The sequence below is a fragment of the Brassica napus genome, chromosome C5, assembly GCF_020379485.1.
Source record: "Brassica napus cultivar Da-Ae chromosome C5, Da-Ae, whole genome shotgun sequence".
In the NCBI taxonomy this organism is placed as follows: domain Eukaryota; kingdom Viridiplantae; phylum Streptophyta; class Magnoliopsida; order Brassicales; family Brassicaceae; genus Brassica; species Brassica napus.
This window is the reverse complement of record NC_063448.1, coordinates 21,875,504-21,894,170: the sequence shown is the minus strand read 5'-3', so window position 1 is coordinate 21,894,170 and position 18,667 is coordinate 21,875,504. Positions and strand designations below refer to the sequence as shown.

At 34.4% G+C, this 18,667-nt stretch overlaps 2 protein-coding genes and 1 non-coding gene across 3 annotated transcripts; 1 reads left to right on the top strand and 2 right to left on the bottom strand.

Annotated features, from left to right (window-relative positions):
• Window positions 1-12,421: 12,421 nt before the first annotated feature.
• On the bottom strand, window positions 12,422-14,785 carry LOC106411530 (putative hydrolase C777.06c). The gene is made up of 9 exons (XM_013852315.3): window positions 14,333-14,785; window positions 13,967-14,102; window positions 13,678-13,805; window positions 13,435-13,582; window positions 13,238-13,343; window positions 13,093-13,151; window positions 12,971-13,006; window positions 12,786-12,895; window positions 12,422-12,699 (listed from the first exon to the last, which is right to left on the bottom strand). Exons 1-9 carry the CDS (start codon window positions 14,509-14,511, stop codon window positions 12,642-12,644), a joined length of 960 nt encoding a protein of 319 aa, XP_013707769.1. The 5' UTR covers window positions 14,512-14,785; the 3' UTR covers window positions 12,422-12,641.
• A 190-nt stretch (window positions 14,786-14,975) lies between these two features.
• On the bottom strand, window positions 14,976-15,061 carry LOC125588220. Its single transcript, XR_007324609.1, has one exon. It is a non-coding gene; the product is annotated as a small nucleolar RNA snoR114 (small nucleolar RNA).
• Window positions 15,062-15,180: 119 nt separating this feature from the next.
• LOC106411529 (pentatricopeptide repeat-containing protein At5g39710) lies at window positions 15,181-18,203 on the top strand. Its single transcript, XM_013852313.3, has one exon. The coding sequence runs from the start codon at window positions 15,306-15,308 to the stop codon at window positions 17,745-17,747; it is 2,442 nt and encodes an 813-aa protein (XP_013707767.2). The 5' UTR covers window positions 15,181-15,305; the 3' UTR covers window positions 17,748-18,203.
• Window positions 18,204-18,667: the final 464 nt, after the last annotated feature.

Genomic DNA, 18,667 nt, shown 5'->3' with positions numbered 1-18,667 from the left:
TATTTACTCGATAATATAAATCTATGAAGCGAAAAGTTTAATTTTTTAAAAACTTTCTAAATTTGTGAAATGTTTCAATATCTTTGAATGTGACAATAAAATAATATTTTACTAATCTTTATATATATAATTACGATTTTAATAATGAAATAATAATCCAAAAATATATATATAGAAGAAGATACAAATACATGTGAAAGTTTGAAACAATCTATTCAATGAAAAAATATACAGTAAACTTATTATGTTTTAAAAATTGATAGACATATATACACTACAAGAAAACAGCGGCATACTGAGGGAAAAAATCGTCGGTATGTCGTCGGAATAACGCTATTCCGACGACATACCGACGAAAAAAGTCATCGGAAATAACTCCTCGGAAATTCATATTTCCTCGGAAATCCCTCGGAAATTTCCGACGGAATTCCGAGGAAACCCTATTTCCTCGGAATTTCCGAGGACCACAAATTCGTCGAAAATTCCTCGGAATATTCCGAGGAAGATGTCGTCGGAATATTCCGAGGGATAAACTTCCTCGGAATATTTCCAAAATTAAAAAAAAAAATTATAAATTTATTTTCTTAAATTGAAATTCGAAAATATAAAATTAAAATTGAAATAGAAAACATATTTAAAATACAAAAAATAATAAAATAGTTTTTAAATAAAAAAAATGTTTTATAAATACAAAATTAGTTTTAATAAATATGAAATCATCTTTTTATAAATACAAAATAGTTTTTATAAATACAAAAAATAATAAAATAGTGTTTATAAATCAAAAAATGTTTTATAAATACAAAATTAGTTTTATAAATATAAATATTTTTATAGATATGAAATCATCTTTTTATAAATACAAAATAGTTTTTATAAATACAAAAAATAATAAAATAGTGTTTATAAATAAAAAAAAAATATTTTATGAATACAAAATTAATTTCAAAATATGAAATCATCTTTTATAAATCCAAAAAACGAATTTATATACAAAGAACGGTTTGTATATTTAAAAATAGTTTTTATAAATAAAAAAATAAAAAAATAGTGTTTATAAATCAAAAAAATGTTTTATAAATACAAAATTAGTTTTAATAAATATAAATATTTTTATAAATATGAAATCATCTTTTATAAATCCAAAAATCGAATTTATATACAAAAAACGTTTTGTAAAATCGAATTTATATAGAAAAAATGTTTTGTAAATACAAAAATAATGAACAATTTATAAAAAAAGTTCTAAATCAATTCAACACAACCAAATTACAATTCTAAACCTATTACACAACAAATCACAATCCTACCCAATCACCCTAACAAAAATCTATCAAAAACCTTCTAAAATCATCAAATCTACTTAAAAACCTAACAAATAGGACCTAAGAGAGTGGGATAGGGTCCTTACATGATTTGTAAGATAATGGAAAGGATTCGCCGGAGAGATCGTCGCGAGAGAAGGTGGAGAACGCCGGAAGGAGAGAGAGATCGCCGGAGAGGAAGAAGAGAGAAATGGGGAAGAAGATGCGTTTCGAGTTTATAAAACCTTGGGTCCGACGGATATTTTCCGTCGGAATTCCCTCAGTATTTTCAATTTCAATTTTCGCGAAATATTTGGCGGCTTGTTTGCCCGGTTAAATTAAAATATTCCGAGGAAATTCCGACGGCCACTTAAATATCCGTCGGAATTTCCTCGGAATATTTTCATTAATTCGAGGAAAAAGAATATTCTGTGCATGTATTTCTATTAATTTATATTGTTCCTCGGAATTTCCTCGGAATATTCCGAGGAAATACCGAGGAACTAGTGTTTGGGGTTTCAAAACATCAATTTTTTTTGCCGTATTTCATTTCTTATACAATTGTAATGCATACCATTGAGGATTCTTTGTATAGATGAGCATAAACCATGAAATAACAAATTTCAAAACGAATTGTAAGTATTCCCTTTACCGTTCATTAAAGTGTATAAGTGTTTTTCTTATGTTGTGGGGATTTCGTTAATATAATCGGAAAAGTGTTTATTATAGGGTAAAGAACAAATTTTTGACTTTATAATGAACGTAAGACACTTAATAAGGGTTATATAGGTGTTATTCAAACCGCAAAACGTTGTTTTCGGTTTAAAAACCCTATTTCCTCGGAATTTCCTCGGAATATTCCGAGGGAATTCCGAGGAAACCCTTTTCTTCCTCGGAATTTCGTCGAAATATTCCGAGGAAATTCCGAGGAACTAATGTTTGGGGTTTCAAAACGTCAATTTTTTTTTTTAAACGGATCGATCGATGGATATATGTCCAAAAACGCATCGATCGATCACTAAGATGGACCAAAGCGTAACAATGTGATCGATCGATGAGATTATCCCATCGATCGATCGAGGATATCAAGTGTTCCTCGGAATATTCCGAGGAACTAGTGTTTGGGGTTTCAAAATCTCGAATGTTTTTTTATAAACGGATCGATCGATGGATTTATGTCCAAAAACGCATCGATCGATCACTAAGATGGACCAAAGCGTAACAATGTGATCGATCGATGAGATTATCCCATCGATCGATCGAGGATATCAAGTGTTCCTCGGAATTTCCTCGGAATATTCCGAGGAACTAGTGTTTGGGGTTTCAAAATCTCGAATGTTTTTTTATAAACGGATCGATCGATGGATTTATGTCCAAAAACGCATCGATCGATCACTAAGATGGACCAAAGCGTAACAATGTGATCGATCGATGGGTATATGTCCAAAAACGCATCGATCGATCACTAGTTCGTCGGAATTTTGTAAAATCCCTATAATATTTCCTCGGAATTCATCAGTTTTTTCCGAGGAACACATTTTTCCTCGGAATTTCCTCGGAATATTCCGACGGATTGATATTTCCTCGGAATTCCGTCGGTATATTCCGAGGAAATTCCGAGGAAACCCAAAATTTCCTCGGAAATTCCTCGGGAAATTCCGAGGATTTCATTTTCCGTCGGAATGTCCGTCAGAATACCGCTGTTTTCTTGTAGTGATATATTATATATACCAATTTAGAATTGAAAACAAAATATTTATATACAAATAAATGAAAACAAAAACCTGCGCGGTTGCGCGGATCGAGATCTAGTCTTATATATTAAAAGAGAAGTCACAACCTTAACTCATGTGTGATTGTTTTTAAAAATTGACCTAATGGAATTTTTACTGGAAAATCATGTTACATTTAATCTATAATCTTATCATTATTATAGATCTAAATAACTCACTTTCTAGATTATAGGAAGTAAATAATATGTCTACTACATTATAGGAACTAAATGACTATCAATTTTTTCCAAGCATAAAAACGTGATCTTGGAAACAACCAATTTAATAAAAAAAATATACGATAAAATTATTATGTTTTGAAAAGTGATAGACACACTTCATATATATTATACTCCATTTGTTCCTAAAAAACCTATATTCTAGAGAAAAAAATTGTTTCAAAAAAATACATATTTTATATTTTCAATGTAATTTTTGTCAATTAATAATGAGAAATTGTGAAGTTCAAGAACATTACTTGTATTTCTTAAAATCTTATTGGTTTAAAAATATAGAAAATATAAAATTACAAAAACTATGTATTTATAGCTAAGTTTTAATATGTGTTATTAAAAAGTGTGAAAATTCTAAAACATGGATTTTTTAAGAACGGATGGAGCAATATATACCAATATAAAATTGAAAAAAAAAATGTTTATATAAAAATAAATAAAAATAAACATCCTCGAGATCTAGTTGAATACTTAAAACTTTTGGAATGATGTGTTTTATATTCTGTGTACTATTGTGATAATTACTTTAGGAGTAATAACAGTAGATACTATATCTTTTATTGAGTTAGTAATTATGATAGTGACAAAAAAATATCAGAGCAAGCTATTATGATCTCTCTGTTATTTTTTTTATATTTTTTTTTTTGGTTTAAAAAGAAACCGAAGAAGTGGTTGTGTGTAGATTCGCAATGCAATGTAAATGATACAAGATCGGTACTGAAACGTAAAAAAATCGAACTGACACTTTCTCCACTTTAGGGCATTACGTTTCTCTGTCACTTTGACCGTTGACCACCTCGTTTCTTATTCTTTTTCATGAACTTATGTATTTTTTACATATATATTTTTTCATTATGGGAGTTTTGATTAGGATAATATTCCAGTGGCAATTATTATGTAACCAGAACCGATATATTCCGTTGACCACCTCTGTCTCACTACATTTAACTTTAGGTTAAATATTCATTGGTATTTTTCTTTGTTAACTCAAAAATTTATTTTATTCATTGAAAAGATACAAGATAAAATACATAAGCTGGTAAAACATAAATAAATCTCCAGAGATAATAGTCCAAAAGATGGAGACATGATACTAACCAAACAATCGATAAATTTTAAAATAGCAGACAAGTAATATATAGAGAGACAATAGAACTAGAGCTGTGACCGATACAATGATCCAAATTATTCACCACCTTACCATAGAACAATATAACACTGAAGCTGAACTAAGGAGCATAAGTCTTGAGCGATCCCAACTCTGAAGGGAGCATCACCAAGCCAAACTATAACAACAACATCAAAAATAACCACAAGGTCAAATCTACAACAACTCCATCAACTACTATCCATTTGAAACTTGCATGACCAATATTCTTCACCAAAACTAAAGTACAGAGACCGAAAAACTTGAAACTTGAAAAAACGTCAAAAAAGACCACCAACTCTTACACGCAGACACTCGCAAGACAGTCAAGTGACCTACAGAACAAAGACTGTGCACCTCCTCACAAGAGAAGAACTGAAGAACAAATCAATTGCTTCGCTAGAAACCATATCCCATATCCACAAAAGACCAAGAAAAGATGTAGTACAGCGAACACAAATCACAAAGACGAATCCAAATAACGAGCTTAGATTGAAACGAAGAGACCATGACAGCAAGAACTAAACATAAATAGCAGTCCCACGACTTCAAGCTAATACCAACTTGTCACAAAATACTTTCACCCACGCTTAACGACACCAAGAGAAGGGAACAAATCCCACCATCAATCTAGTAGATCCGGATCTCCGGCTTCAACAAAGGGAAAGAGACGGTCGGATCTGAAACCATACACCTTACCGATATCTGAGATGCTTTAAATCTACCGCTCAAACCATCAAGAGTATAAACCCAAGTAAAAATCGCATACACAAAAACAGAACAAACGAGATTGAAAAGAGGAGAGACCGACTCCGATGCTGACAGAGCCATAGAAACCGATCTCCGACAAACGATACGGCTTGCTCGCGGCGGCTAGGGTTTCACAGCAGATCACGTAGTTTTAAAATGATGATTGTATTTGTGTGTATCTACAATTTTACCATGAAATAAAAACAATTAAACGTTATCTTATACTCCTACCGAGCAATGGAAGTGGATCTGTGCCCTACCGAGCAGCAGTACAACTCACTGGCCGCTTATATTATTCGTATGATTATAAGTTATGACAAACAAGCTGTGAAATATATAATTATAGCTTTTTATATACTAATATAGGTTTATCGGCTCGTAAAATTCAAAACATACGAATTATATAAACAATGGCGAGCGTGTATGTATTGTGAGGCTCAAGCTCAGCTAGATTCCTATAGACTAATCTTGTTTTCTCATAAAGAGATCTATTTTAAAATAGTATTTTCTTAAAGTCATGCCTTTCGACAGAAAATAATCAAACTATACATATGAGGCTGATTACTTTCTTTTCTAAATATTTTTTTTTTAAATGGATTTTTTTCAGACTTCAACTGTTCATTATTATTCATGGAATGAATTCGACCTGGTTGAAGGTTTTTAGTTTAAGTTTATACTCCCTCCGTTTCATATTAAGTGTCATTTTAGAGAATTTTTTTCGTTACAAAATAAGTGTCGTTTTCGATTTTCAATGCAAAATTTATTAATTTTATGCAAAAGTTATTTTTCTATTGGTTGAAATATGGTTAGGTGTATAGGTAATAATATTTTTTTTATAGGAAATGTACATAATTAATTGTTTCCGTAATCCGTGTGCCGAAACCTAAAACGACACTTATAATGAAACAGATGGAGTATCTTATATTGCTGTTGTTACGTGTTATTGCCCCGGGCCCGGGGTATGTCATGTTTTTGGTTCCAATATATATGTGTTTGGCTCTGGCTCCGATGATATTATGTATTAGTCGGGTTTTGAACTCTTGTATACTTCTTACCGTTGTTAATGTTAATAAACAGATGACAAAAATTGTATATGTTGGAAATAGATTACATTCCTAAAACAAAGCTTACCTTCAAGTAAACCAAATCAGATAATTAACTAAAATGTGATCAAAAGAATATATTAACTTAGAAAAAAAAAGTCGACTATAAAAAAATCTAAAACTACAAGAAGGTGACTCTTCTCTACAAATAAACCACAACGATTCAAACTAACCATGCAACAACCCAACAAATTGATGTTCTCCAGAACATGATACATGATAACTCGTCTAAGATCCACTGGATAACAATTTTGGCTCCCCAGATAGAACATGTCCTCGTTGCAACGCAGAGGATCCCTTCACAAAAAGATTACTTATATCCGAGTTCATCATGTGGATAAGCTGAAAGTCCCGTTTTTCTCCGGTGATTTCGATCATAGAGATCACATCACTACGTTCAATATAGCCATGGGAAGAACACATTTTACCGCTGAGGAGAAAGATGTGATATACTGTCAGTTGTTCGTGGAAAATCCCAGTGGACCGGCTTCGACATGGTTCTCAAGACTCGAGGAGAACTCCGCCAATATTTTTCACGATATATATACCGAATTTCTCAAACAATATTCGATGTTCATCTGACATGGAGCCTCATCAACTGATCTATGAAAGATGTCACATATTGCAAAGGAAGGACTCATGGCTTGTATTTATTAGAAATACGGCGGAAGGAACAAAATACATCATCATTAAGTATATAAACCCTTGCATCGCCACGATTCCCACGCTTGAGACGACAATTCCACTTATCAGAGCAAACCGAAATACAATTTAATTGTTTGAAAAGTGGTATGATCATCAACAACTGAAACCTTGACGAATGGTTTGGAGCATACCAAATAAGGGGCCTTTGGAAGCGCCGATGTGGCAACCCGACAACATTTGTAAACAAAAATGTCGAGTTCTTTACTTTTAGGATATATTGTTGCAAATTTATCGAGATCGACTTCGTGTCTTATGATTTATGATGAACTGGGGGGCTTGGAGATTAGATTACATCCTTCAAACAAAGCTCATCAAATAAACCAAATTCGGCCTAATTGACTAAAAGGCGATCAAAAGAGTATGTCAACTTAGAGGAAAAAAAAGAAGTCGGTTGTAAAAGAAAAAAATTAGTTCGAAAAGAGACACATTCACAATCACACATAAATCCACACAAAAACTAAGATTTATATAGTTTTACTTGTTCTTGGTGAATTCATGGTTCTTGAATGATTTAATCGCTTTTCCTTGTAATCATTCTTTTATCTATCAATAAACGTTTTTAAAATAATTACCATCAAATTTATGTTTAATTTTGGTACCTGTTGAATTCAGATTCACTAGTATATATGAATAAACTATATTAAGGTTTATCTTATTTTTTCGGGTGTAAAGTAATTTCTCCGTTTCAAAATAAATGATTTTAATGAACTTTCTGATGTTTTAAAATATATAATGTTTTCATATTTCAATGTAATTTTTAACTTTATCAAAAACCGTGTAATCAATAATATTTTGTAATCTATTTTGTAATTGGTTAAATAATTTTTAATTTTATTTTTAAATAAAAGACAAATTTTTTAATAGTTGTGCAATACTCTAAAATATTTTAGGGGGGTTATTGGTAAGTGAATTTTCATTAACTACGGGGTAAAGATATGTAACACGATACTCATGTTAGTGTGCCATAGATCTAGTGTCCTTATAATCAACCATTTAGTGTTTTTTTTTCTCCATAATGTAAATTTTTTTTCAAATGTGAGGTTACTGAAATTCAAATTTAAAATATAACAAGACAGAAAGTCTGAAACAAGTATTCTCCAACCGATTCTACTTAATTACCACAGTTCGTTAATTTTTTCACATTCAGTTCTTATTGCTGTTTACTGTTTTCACCATCATCATATCAATAATTTTCTTTGGTTGTTACAAATAAAAATGTACAGTCTTATTGTTTGGATGGTTGCACATGAAGTGCCTATTTTGTTTCTCACATGTGTTAATATAAAGTCGAAACGTACACGTAAATTCAAACATAACATGTATTTTTAATATAATCAAAACTTTATAACACGTTTTTGTGATAGATTTATGACATGGTTCTTGTCTCTGGTTGTTAATAAACGTGAGCTATATTGTCGAATTGTCGTTGATCCATGTATGAATTTCATAGAAAGTGATATTGGTTGGACTCTCGTAGAAAGATATTTGACCGCATTTAACTTTATTTTTCATTCGTTTTTATAGTGAAATGAACATTTGGATCTGCTTTTGCCATACATGTAATCAACAATGATGTGATTGTGATGTACATACTGGTCGCTGATTTATTTCATTTTCTCAATTGAATAATAAAGGTAGCCATTTTTTTGGTCAACTACGAAGAGAATTGTACTCACCAAAAGAATGTTCAAACAAAATATATACACAAAAGGCCATGCCATATAAATGGGCTTGTTGAAATGGTGCATCAATTTGATTTTAGTGGTCGGTGTATGGGATAAGTCAAAAAAGCTACCTTGTACATTTCATCGCACATACTTTTTGACATTTTTCATTTCACATTGCTATTACTAACTTAATCAATAAATGTGAATTTAGTTTATTTTTTTTATCTTTTGCAATATGTTCAAAACCACGAGTTTGACTTGACATAGTAGAATTTAGAAACACAAAACATATCTCCCGTGGGTCCATAGAGTAACTAACTACCCAAAAGATTTTGCCAAGCTTAATTACATAGATGCCCTATCGTCTTCTATCGAGTTATTTTTGGAACCTAGATTAGCTTTCTTTTATGGGGATCTGTAAGAAACCTTTGGATGGACACATAAATTTATAAAGACGAAGAAGATAACTCATAGTATGCTGTGATATGCATTTTGTTTGCTTTCTCTTGATCTCAAATGAAAATACCATGAATTGTCGTTTTCTTTCCTCTGTTATTGAAGAAACCATAGACCATTGACTCCAGTTTCTTAACTGAGGTTCTTACCTTCGGTTAAGAGACGATTCTTAGTTTTTTTTAGATTTTAACTAAGAAAAACTAAGAACCGTCTCTTAAATAAAAGATATAATAAGAGCCGTTTTTTAATCTAAAAAAACAAAAAAATATCAAATGATGAGTTAAAAACTCCGGATAAGAGACCAGAGTTAATCATGCCCTTAGTGTCAGAACCTACAAAATAACTATAGTTGAACATGTATTTTGTTGTTTTGTTGATAGCTCACGATGAGAATGATCCGTGACTAGAAATGATTTTTCTTTTTCCGTGACTACAAATGAATATGAATCTAACCATACGAAACCAAGCCTTTTGAGTGGTCTTTTACTATATTATTTGAGAATGATTTTCTCTAGACTTTCTATTAAAATTTTGACTAATGTAGTAATTAAAATTTCAACCATAAAATAGTTTTAAGATGAACTGCTTCTTCTTTATTTTGTTACTAGGGTCTGTCCGGGCTACGCCCGGGTTTTTTGTTTAAATTTTAATTTTGATTATATATTTAGTATGCTTATTTTAATATATAAATTCTATAATCTATTATAAAAAATATATAAGAAGCTATAGACAAATATAATATAATTTTAAATAATTCAGTATTTTTCTTTTATGTGATTCAAAAATTTTTGTATCCATTTTTTGTTATTGAAAATTATATATAAGATGAAGAGAAGAATGAACAAAAAATAATTAAATTTTAGTTACAGTGTTTAATTGGTTGAATTGTTTGCATGTTTCGATTCACTTAGAACTATTTATAACGTTTGTTTCCTATTAGTCTCTAAGTAATTCAATGGACTCTCTCATTTAAATTTAAAACTCTCTATATTTTATGTTTTTTTTTTAAATCAGATGTTTAAAAATTGTAATTTTTTCTTGTTTAAAAAACTTACAACTATATATGATAGTTCTCTTTTGTATAGAGAGATATATGAAGTAATGAGAAGAGAGTGATATACATCTATATTCCATATCTTTAAAAACAATCATGAAAACATAATCGTTTTAATTTGGATCTAGGAAGATTGGGTTTTCTAAGATGTCAATTATTTGGATTCGTCAATCGTGGGGGACTTCAATTTTGTCTTGGTAGCTTATGTTGTTGGATTTGGGTTCTTTTTTTTTTTCCTTATGTTCCAGTGGTTTGATTAGTAACTTGTTTGTCAAGTAATTTTTGGATCTCTAACTAATTTTACTGCAATGAATTGCTCTGTAATACAATATTAAATAAAGTATATGTGAAGAGGCTTTTAAGTTAAACTTGGAAAGCAACACATGGAACATTTGGATAAGGAGAGTAATTATTGTAACGCAAAAACGTGAACGAAAGCTTAGAAAATCAAGAATCACGTAGAAGAAGAAACAAGCAGCCTGAACATGGCAGACGGAGTACGTTGGTAGTTCAACATCTGTAATGGTAGATGGCCTCATCTTCCTTTCGACCTCTCTCCTTAGAGTAACAACAATTCAATATGGTCAATGATTCAAATAATAACCAATCTATAAACTGACACTCGATTGACACTCGTTTTACCAGATAATCTGTTGTAGTCTCTCATGTTTTTCTCATAGCCAACTTTGCACTTTTCAGCCTTAGCACCATAAAGTGTCTTCCACTGCATTATTGTGAAATGAAAGTATTAGATTTAGAGCATTGTCTCCCACAGATTTTCTTAACCTGTTTTTGCGTCCATCTTTACGGTGCTTCCTCTATCAATTATGTTAGTGTGCCTTTCAAGATCAAGAGGCTAAGTTATAAAAGAATCTTCATAGTGAAAGGAGCCATTCACAGCAAGCAACAATATATTTGTTCCATACGATGTTCTTTTTCGAAAGTTTCACAGAAATATTTTATAAGGATCACAAAAAATCCAGCACACAAAAGAATTAGGATAGAAACTTTAATGGAAAAAAAAAACAATAACAGATAAAAGATCTACGCTTCTAACCTTCAATAAATTTCACAGTAGCCAAATGAAAAATCTTTTGACAGCCAAAATGTTTAATCCTTGGAAACTACTGAACACATGAAAGTTAAGAATCAGTAGACAATGATTAAATGAAAACGAAGAAGGCATTTGTTTGGCCGTTTGGTTTAGTTTGGATCATTTGCAAACTCTTTGCTACGTCCTGCTCACTTCGTGGGCTTCTTGGTCACAAAACCTATCACCAAAACGATCGATAGCCAACATCAAAAGGAACTCTATAAATTAGTCAAGTACAAATTAAAATCATAAACATACAAAGAGAAATCTAGGAGGATGGTAACAATGTAAACAATTGTTCGGCTCAGTAACAAAAAAACAACATGAGACCAACAAATATCATCCAAAACAGAACGCAAGCACATAGTAAAAAGGAATTAAAAATATAATCATGTAGGAAATCTATGGTCGAAAACTACATTGATGAAGATCGTAACAAATAGAATAAACAAAAAATCAACATCTAAATCATCACTGATACACAAAAACTTAGGAATAAAAAAAATTGATAATCTATACATGAACAAACGTAAATCAAGTAAACAAAACCAAAAGTGAAATCATTTCCCAGAAACCAAAATCAAAATCACTGTTATCAAAAGCTAATGCTTGAGAGGATAATACTGATTGAAATCCAGGGGATATGACATGCCTTTTTATAGTCAAAGATTCTGAGAAATGAAGTAAAGGGGTTTGCATTCAATGATACCGTGTGCGGAGTGGTAAACTTGTTAATGATCCCGTCAAAGGTGACGATTAGATTCAGACTAACAATGTTACATTTTCAGATTTTTTTTACCGATTTGCGATTTTTTTTTGAGACGGCGGAGTCTCCAAGAGGAGACCTTGTCTACAGATTACAAAATGTCTAAATTCGAGTCCAATTCAAGCCTTTAAATAATTAAAACACATGACCACATTCGAAACCCATTTTAAACTTTCTCAGAATATAAATGAACGCAGAGTTAATGAAACACATAGTTTTATTATAAGAGGACACATGTCGGCTTCTCAAAATTTGACTTAATGACGTGGATGCTGAGGTGGCTTCACCAGGAGGGAGTAAACCCTACTTTATATATAAAGATTATTTTAACAAGTATATCAGGAAAAATGCAAAAAGATAATAAAGCAAAGGGTTTAAATGCTAAACTATAATTTGGCAAAGACACAAAGATCCCAACTTAAGATTAAAGGTTAAAACAACAACAATTAACAAAAAAAGAAGGTTTTAGTGCATCTTGAAGAAAGCCGTTTTCTCATTTCCGTCTCTCTTTGTATCCTCATCTTCTGATTTTGATGCTCAACCTAAAGAGATTTAATGAGAAGGCCAAGTAATGGTTTTGTTACCTCTTCTTCATAGGTCGATAGGGACTCTCAAGCCATCATGCGCAAGTTTTACCGAGATCCCTTCCCTAACAAAACCAAACATTGCAACAAATAAATAAGATTACACCTCTCTCTCTTTCTGTGTATGGTTTCTTCTGATACAGTTTTCTACCTTTTAGACCATTCATCAAGAAACTCATTGTCCTTGTGGTGATCAAACTCGTGAGTCATTCCAATTAGAAGAGCCCTTTTTGGACACAGTCTTTTGATCGTCTCTAGTGTCTATATGAAAACAAGAGTAAGCATACATGAAAAATAAAAAAGAAGAAAAAGAAAACACCTTCAAATTAAGCTAACCTGCGGGAAACATAAGTGGGTGTTGTGGGATCCTGTCTACAGTCACGATAAAAGAAAGAAAGTGAAAACATCAGAAAAATGAAAACAAACAAACTTTAATACATAAGGATGATCTGTGTTACCTTATATAATGTATCCAAGATAAGGAGATCCAATTGTCCACCACCAGATTTTGATATGACTGTATAATCCAAAGGCATATAGAGTCTAAGTTATCTTCATTGAGAGTATCAATAACACACTAAGCACTTTGTTACACACACTTACCATACTCAGTGCTTGGTGGAAAGCGTGATACATCAGATATATACGCCACTCTTGATTTTTCTCCAAAAAGAAAACCAAGGCAGACATAGTCTTCTCCATGCATCACCTAAGAGGCATAAACAAGATTTGAGTCTCCGGATAGATCAAGCAAGGAAGACATGAATCACTATTTCTAACAGAGGCTTTGAGAAACTCACTGGAAGTGGCGTGAATGATAAGTCTGAAGCTACAAATGGCTTCTCACAATCTTCTTCGATTAGTCTCCAGTCCAGCTGTGTAACCCGCCTAACTTCTTGGCCTTCTTTAAGTTTCTTCTGAACCAGATACGGGAACTTCACAGCAAGACTGTTATGAAGAAAGAAAAGCAGGCAATTGTCGCAACTACAGCTTTCAAAGTCTAGAAGGTCAAACTGAAAATTTGCAAAGACCATTATTATTACCTGTCCATAGCAAATTGGCTTACGAAAATTGGAGTAGGATCTATATCATTGGTAGGACTAAATGGTTGCACGGAGCGTATATCATCCAGGCCAAGTACTGCATCAGCATGCTCATGGGTTAAAATGATCTGCAGGTCATGTAAAAAAAAAATTAGTCCTTACATGCATGCACTCGAGAATTGTAATTCAAGACTTAAAAATTTGCCTCATGTTAGCTTTCTTCATACATTATCTCAGGCATGTTAGATCCTTTTCTAGGCACGAAACACAATATTCATACACGACTTACAGAATCAACTTGTGGAATATTGTGAAGAGTGAACCAACGAAGGACTTGTTCTCTGAACGTCTTGCCAACGTCGATTTGAATGTATTTATGTTTGCCATCACTTTGGCAATAATCAATTAGAAGTGAAGTGTTTCCCCTGCCAAAACAAAAAGGACATAACTCTTGCACTGAAAAGACAATCTCGAGTCTAGAATAGGGAGGAATCAGCTATAAGATGGATCATCAGAATCAAGCGCCACACACAATCTTAAAAGTAGGACGCAAAGCTAGACTAATTGAATCAAAGGAACATAACTAATGTGATCACCGACATGCAGAAGCAAAAAAAAACTAAGATAGCAACTCCACACTCGAGAATGTTTGTACCTGTAATTAGGGTTTCTCTCTGGCGGGATCGAGAGAGACTGCGAGCAGACGTAGCAGGGAGGATCTGATTTCTGGATCAAACACATTGCGTTAGGGACCGCGCTGGAACATCCCGTTCCCAGGAATATCAGAGACGATCCCTCGCCACCGTTCTCAGTCGCAACCGAACCGTTCATCATCGGACTATGTATGTTTCCTGTGAGGATATGGCAAAGGAAAAGACTCGATAGTAATAATAAAAAGAGGTAACAGAAGAAGAAGGGTACGTTGTCGACGACGCAAAGAGGGAGGAGATGAACATCAAATATATTATTTTATATACTAACGGTTACGTTTGTCACGTGGCGCACTCTTGACGGCTCTCAATGTAACTCCTGCTCCTGGTGGTTGTGGGAAATTGGAGGATAGCTTATTCTTTCTTTTTTCGTTCAACAACAAGGATGTTATATTTCTTTTCATATAGAAAAACTTTTATCTTTTCAAATAAATCTTGACAAATTTTCCTTACTTTTATTTGTTTTTCTGACTAAAATTTATTGTATGATTTGTTAACACATTTGGATTTTTAAGACTTTTTAGCTCTATTGTTTACCTACTACTTAAATTGATAAATTTAATTAAATTTGACATAAAAAAAAAAAGAGAGCTCAGTAAATGGCAATTTCATCAGGGAAATCAGATTTATGCGATGGACCCAACCTTCGCTGAACCAATTTTTCTTCAAAGCTCATGCACCAGCCGGTAATCGAACCCGGGTCTGTACCGTGGCAGGGTACTATTCTACCACTAGACCACTGGTGCTTCTTTGTTATACATCACTATATAAATGTAAAGTCCATACATTCTATTTATTTTTCCCAACACCTTCTCGTGGTCACACCCTAATGATGATTCAAGTTCCAACTTTCAAAATCGCATCCTGTCCGTTACTTTGCTCTGTGAAGAACACTACTCGTTTCCGTTTGTCTAATTGATGTTGAATCTAAGGCTAACTCGCATTCTTCGTCGACCCTTAATCCGATTCTCAGCTTCTCCAATCTCCAACGGCGAAACTGACGCATCTATCTCCACATTTTCGTCGGAAACTCCTGCCTTCAATCATGGCCCATTGAGAGAAGGAGTTTGTCATGGCGAAGATGACCACCTGTCAGGAGAAGTAACGCAATTGGGTTTCGGAAAGTCGCCGCCTTTGAATGTCAGTGAAGCTGAATCTGGAGAAATTCGAAACCCTAGATTCATTAGCTTTGACGAGATAAATGAATTAACAGAAGAAGACGATGAAGAAAGTCTCGACGAATGGGACAATGGTGATGATTTGTCTGTTCTGGAATCTTTCGGGAAGATCCCGCAATCGAGAGAAGACGTAAACCGTAGCTTCGACGTGGAAGAAGATGAATCTAGGCACCCTCTGGTGAGAGAGACGAACCGATTGATTAATCTCAGGTCATCTTGGAACCCAAAGCACGAAGGCGAAATGAGGAATCTTCTAAGGAGCCTTAAACCACCGCAAGTCTGCGCCGTTCTACGCTCGCAAGACGACGAGCGTGTTGCTCTCAAGTTCTTCTACTGGGCGGATCGTCAGTGGCGGTATCGCCACCACCCCGTTGTGTATTACTCCATGCTCGAGGTTCTTAGCAAGACTAAGCTCTGTCAAGGTGCGAGAAGAGTTCTTGTTTTGATGAAACGTAGAGGTATACATCGAACCCCTAAAGCCTTTTCGCTTGTGATGGTATCGTATAGTAGAGCAGGTCAGCTGAGGGATGCTTTGAAGGTGTTGACTCTTATGCAGAGAGCTGGTGTTGAGCCTGACTTGTTGGTTTGCAACACGGCTATTGATGTTTTCGTGAGGGCGAATAGGTTGGAGAAAGCTTTACGGTTTATGGAACGAATGCAGGTTATTGGTATAGTGCCAGATGTGGTGACTTATAATTGTTTGATCAGAGGGTATTGTGACTTGCGTCGAGTTGAGGAAGCTGTTGAGCTACTCGAGGAGATGCCTAGTAAAGGATGTGCGCCGGATAAAGTTAGTTACTATACCATAATGGGCTTTCTTTGCAAAGAGAACCGTATTGTGGAAGTGAGAAACTTGATGGAGAAAATGGCGAAAGAGCATGGTCTGGTGCCGGATCAAGTCACTTACAATAATCTTATTCATATGCTCACAAAGAATGGTCATCCTGATGCGGCTCTTTTGTTTCTTAAAGAGGCTGAGGGAAAAGGGTTTCGGATTGATAAGGTGTGTTATAGTGCTATAGTTCATGGATTGTGCAAAGAAGGAAGAATGTCTGAGGCAAAAGATCTCATTAACGAAATGCTGTCAAAGGGACATTGCCCTCCCGATGTAGTGACTTATACAACAGTTGTCAATGGCTTCTGTCGTTTGGGTGAGGTGGACAAAGCCAAGAAGCTGCTTCAGGTTATGCACGCACATGGATACAAACCAAATACTGTGTCGTACACGGCTCTGTTAAATGGGATGTGCAGAACGGGGAAATCGTTAGAGGCAAGAGAGATGATGAACATGAGTGAAGAGCAATGGTGGAGTCCAAACTCTATTACCTACAGCGTACTTATGCATGGGTTTCGTAGAGAAGGGAAGTTGTCTGAGGCTTGCGATGTGGTAAGAGAGATGGTACTAAAAGGTTTTTTCCCAGGCCCAGTTGAAATTAACTTACTGCTCCAGAGTCTTTGCCGGGATGGGAGAACACACGAAGCCAGAAAATTCATGGAGGAGTGTCTGAACAAGGGGTGTGCTATTAATGTCGTGAATTTCACTACAGTGATTCATGGTATTTGTCAGAACGATGAGGTAGACGCTGCTCTCTCACTGCTCGATGACATGTACCTGATCAACAAACACGCAGATGTCTTCACATATACCGCTTTAGTTGATGCACTGGGAAAGAAAGGTAGAATAGAAGAAGCAACGAAACTTCTGAACAAGATGCTTCATAAGGGCATAGATCCCACCCCTGTCACATACAGGACTGTCATCCATCGATACTGCCAAATGGGAAAGGTTGATGATCTCGTGGCTATACTGGAGAAGATGCTACTGCGGCAGAAATGCAGGACAGTGTATAATCAAGTCATTGAGAAGCTTTGTGGTTTGGGAAAGCTTGAGGAGGCAGACAAAATTTTGGGTAAAGTTCTGAGGACAGCCTCAACATCTGATGCTAAGACATGTTATGTACTTATGGAAGGGTATCTTAAGAAAGGTGCACCTCTATCAGCATATAAAGTGGCTTGTCGGATGTTTAACCGTGATCTGATACCTGATGTTAAGATGTGTGAGAAGCTTAGCAAGAGACTGGTTCTGGAAGGAAAAGTTGAGGAGGCAGATCAGCTAATGCTACGTTTGGTTGAGCGTGGTCGTCTTTCTCCCATTCCCTTAAAACAGTCCATGGTATCATAAGCATCTGTTTCGATTTACTTTCATCATCGTAACCACAAACTTCTTGGTAAACTTCTTGAGGGCTCATGCGAAAAGAGTGATGGAATATAACTACATGCTGTTGTATTTGGTCGCTGGTTAGACACGACTTCCAGGTCTCAAGCCAAGCACCTAGGCTCTCACTCCGGAGCGGTCAAGGATTTGGTAGTTGATGCTCTTGGCTACCAGTTATTCTGCTTCACATACTCCTGGAAGCGACCCGTTAACTACTCACTGTTTCAAATTTAAGTGAAAACTTACTATCAAGTTTTAATGTCTCTGTCCTCTTAAGTTTTTCTTACTATAGTTAAGGTCACCGATTGTTTCTCTGTGTTTGCATTTGTGTCCGCATGTCATAATAGTTAGAACATTGTAATATGGGATACGCAAACGAAAATGCAAAGAACCGATTGTGGCCTAAATCATGTTTCTTTCTGATTTGTACTTTACTTAATAGCAAGACTATAGGTTATTGACACTTCACAGTCATGCAATGCTAAGTATACCTCTCTATTTATTGATCACTTTGATTATTCTGAGTAGTGAGTTTATTACAGACTGATGTTTTGCTGGTTGCTGCTTCTTCATTGGATTACGTAAAAGGTGCAACTGAGAAAGCGTGACTGTAACACCAAAGTTTCTGGGCATTTAGGATGCTCATTTTCTCTGAAAGTTTTTTGCTATTATAATGCTGAAAAATATTACATAGACGATTTTACAGTCGATAATTTAACCACTATATGATAATACACGTCTCACTGTGTCACTCACGTCTAACTGAGTCACTCCGAACCGCCCTGCACCATGCTGAAAACCTCTTGTAACCTTTTTTTCCTATAATCTGTATAATTTACGTTTTTTGGAGTTTAAACCCCAGACCTTCTGGTGTAGAAGAATTAATT

Bases quoted from the DNA above. Each gene is read 5' to 3' on its own strand.
- LOC106411529 (XM_013852313.3), top strand. From the start codon at position 15,306: ATGTTGAATCTAAGGCTAACTCGCATTCTTCGTCGACCCTTAATCCGA.
- LOC106411530 (XM_013852315.3), bottom strand. From the start codon at position 14,511: ATGATGAACGGTTCGGTTGCGACTGAGAACGGTGGCGAGGGATCGTCT. The intron at 14,103-14,332 runs GTACAAACATTC...TTGTTTTGGCAG, and splicing joins GAGAGAAACCCTAATTACAG to GGGAAACACTTCACTTCTAA. The intron at 13,152-13,237 runs GTAAGTGTGTGT...TGGATTATACAG, and splicing joins TCCACCAAGCACTGAGTATG to TCATATCAAAATCTGGTGGT.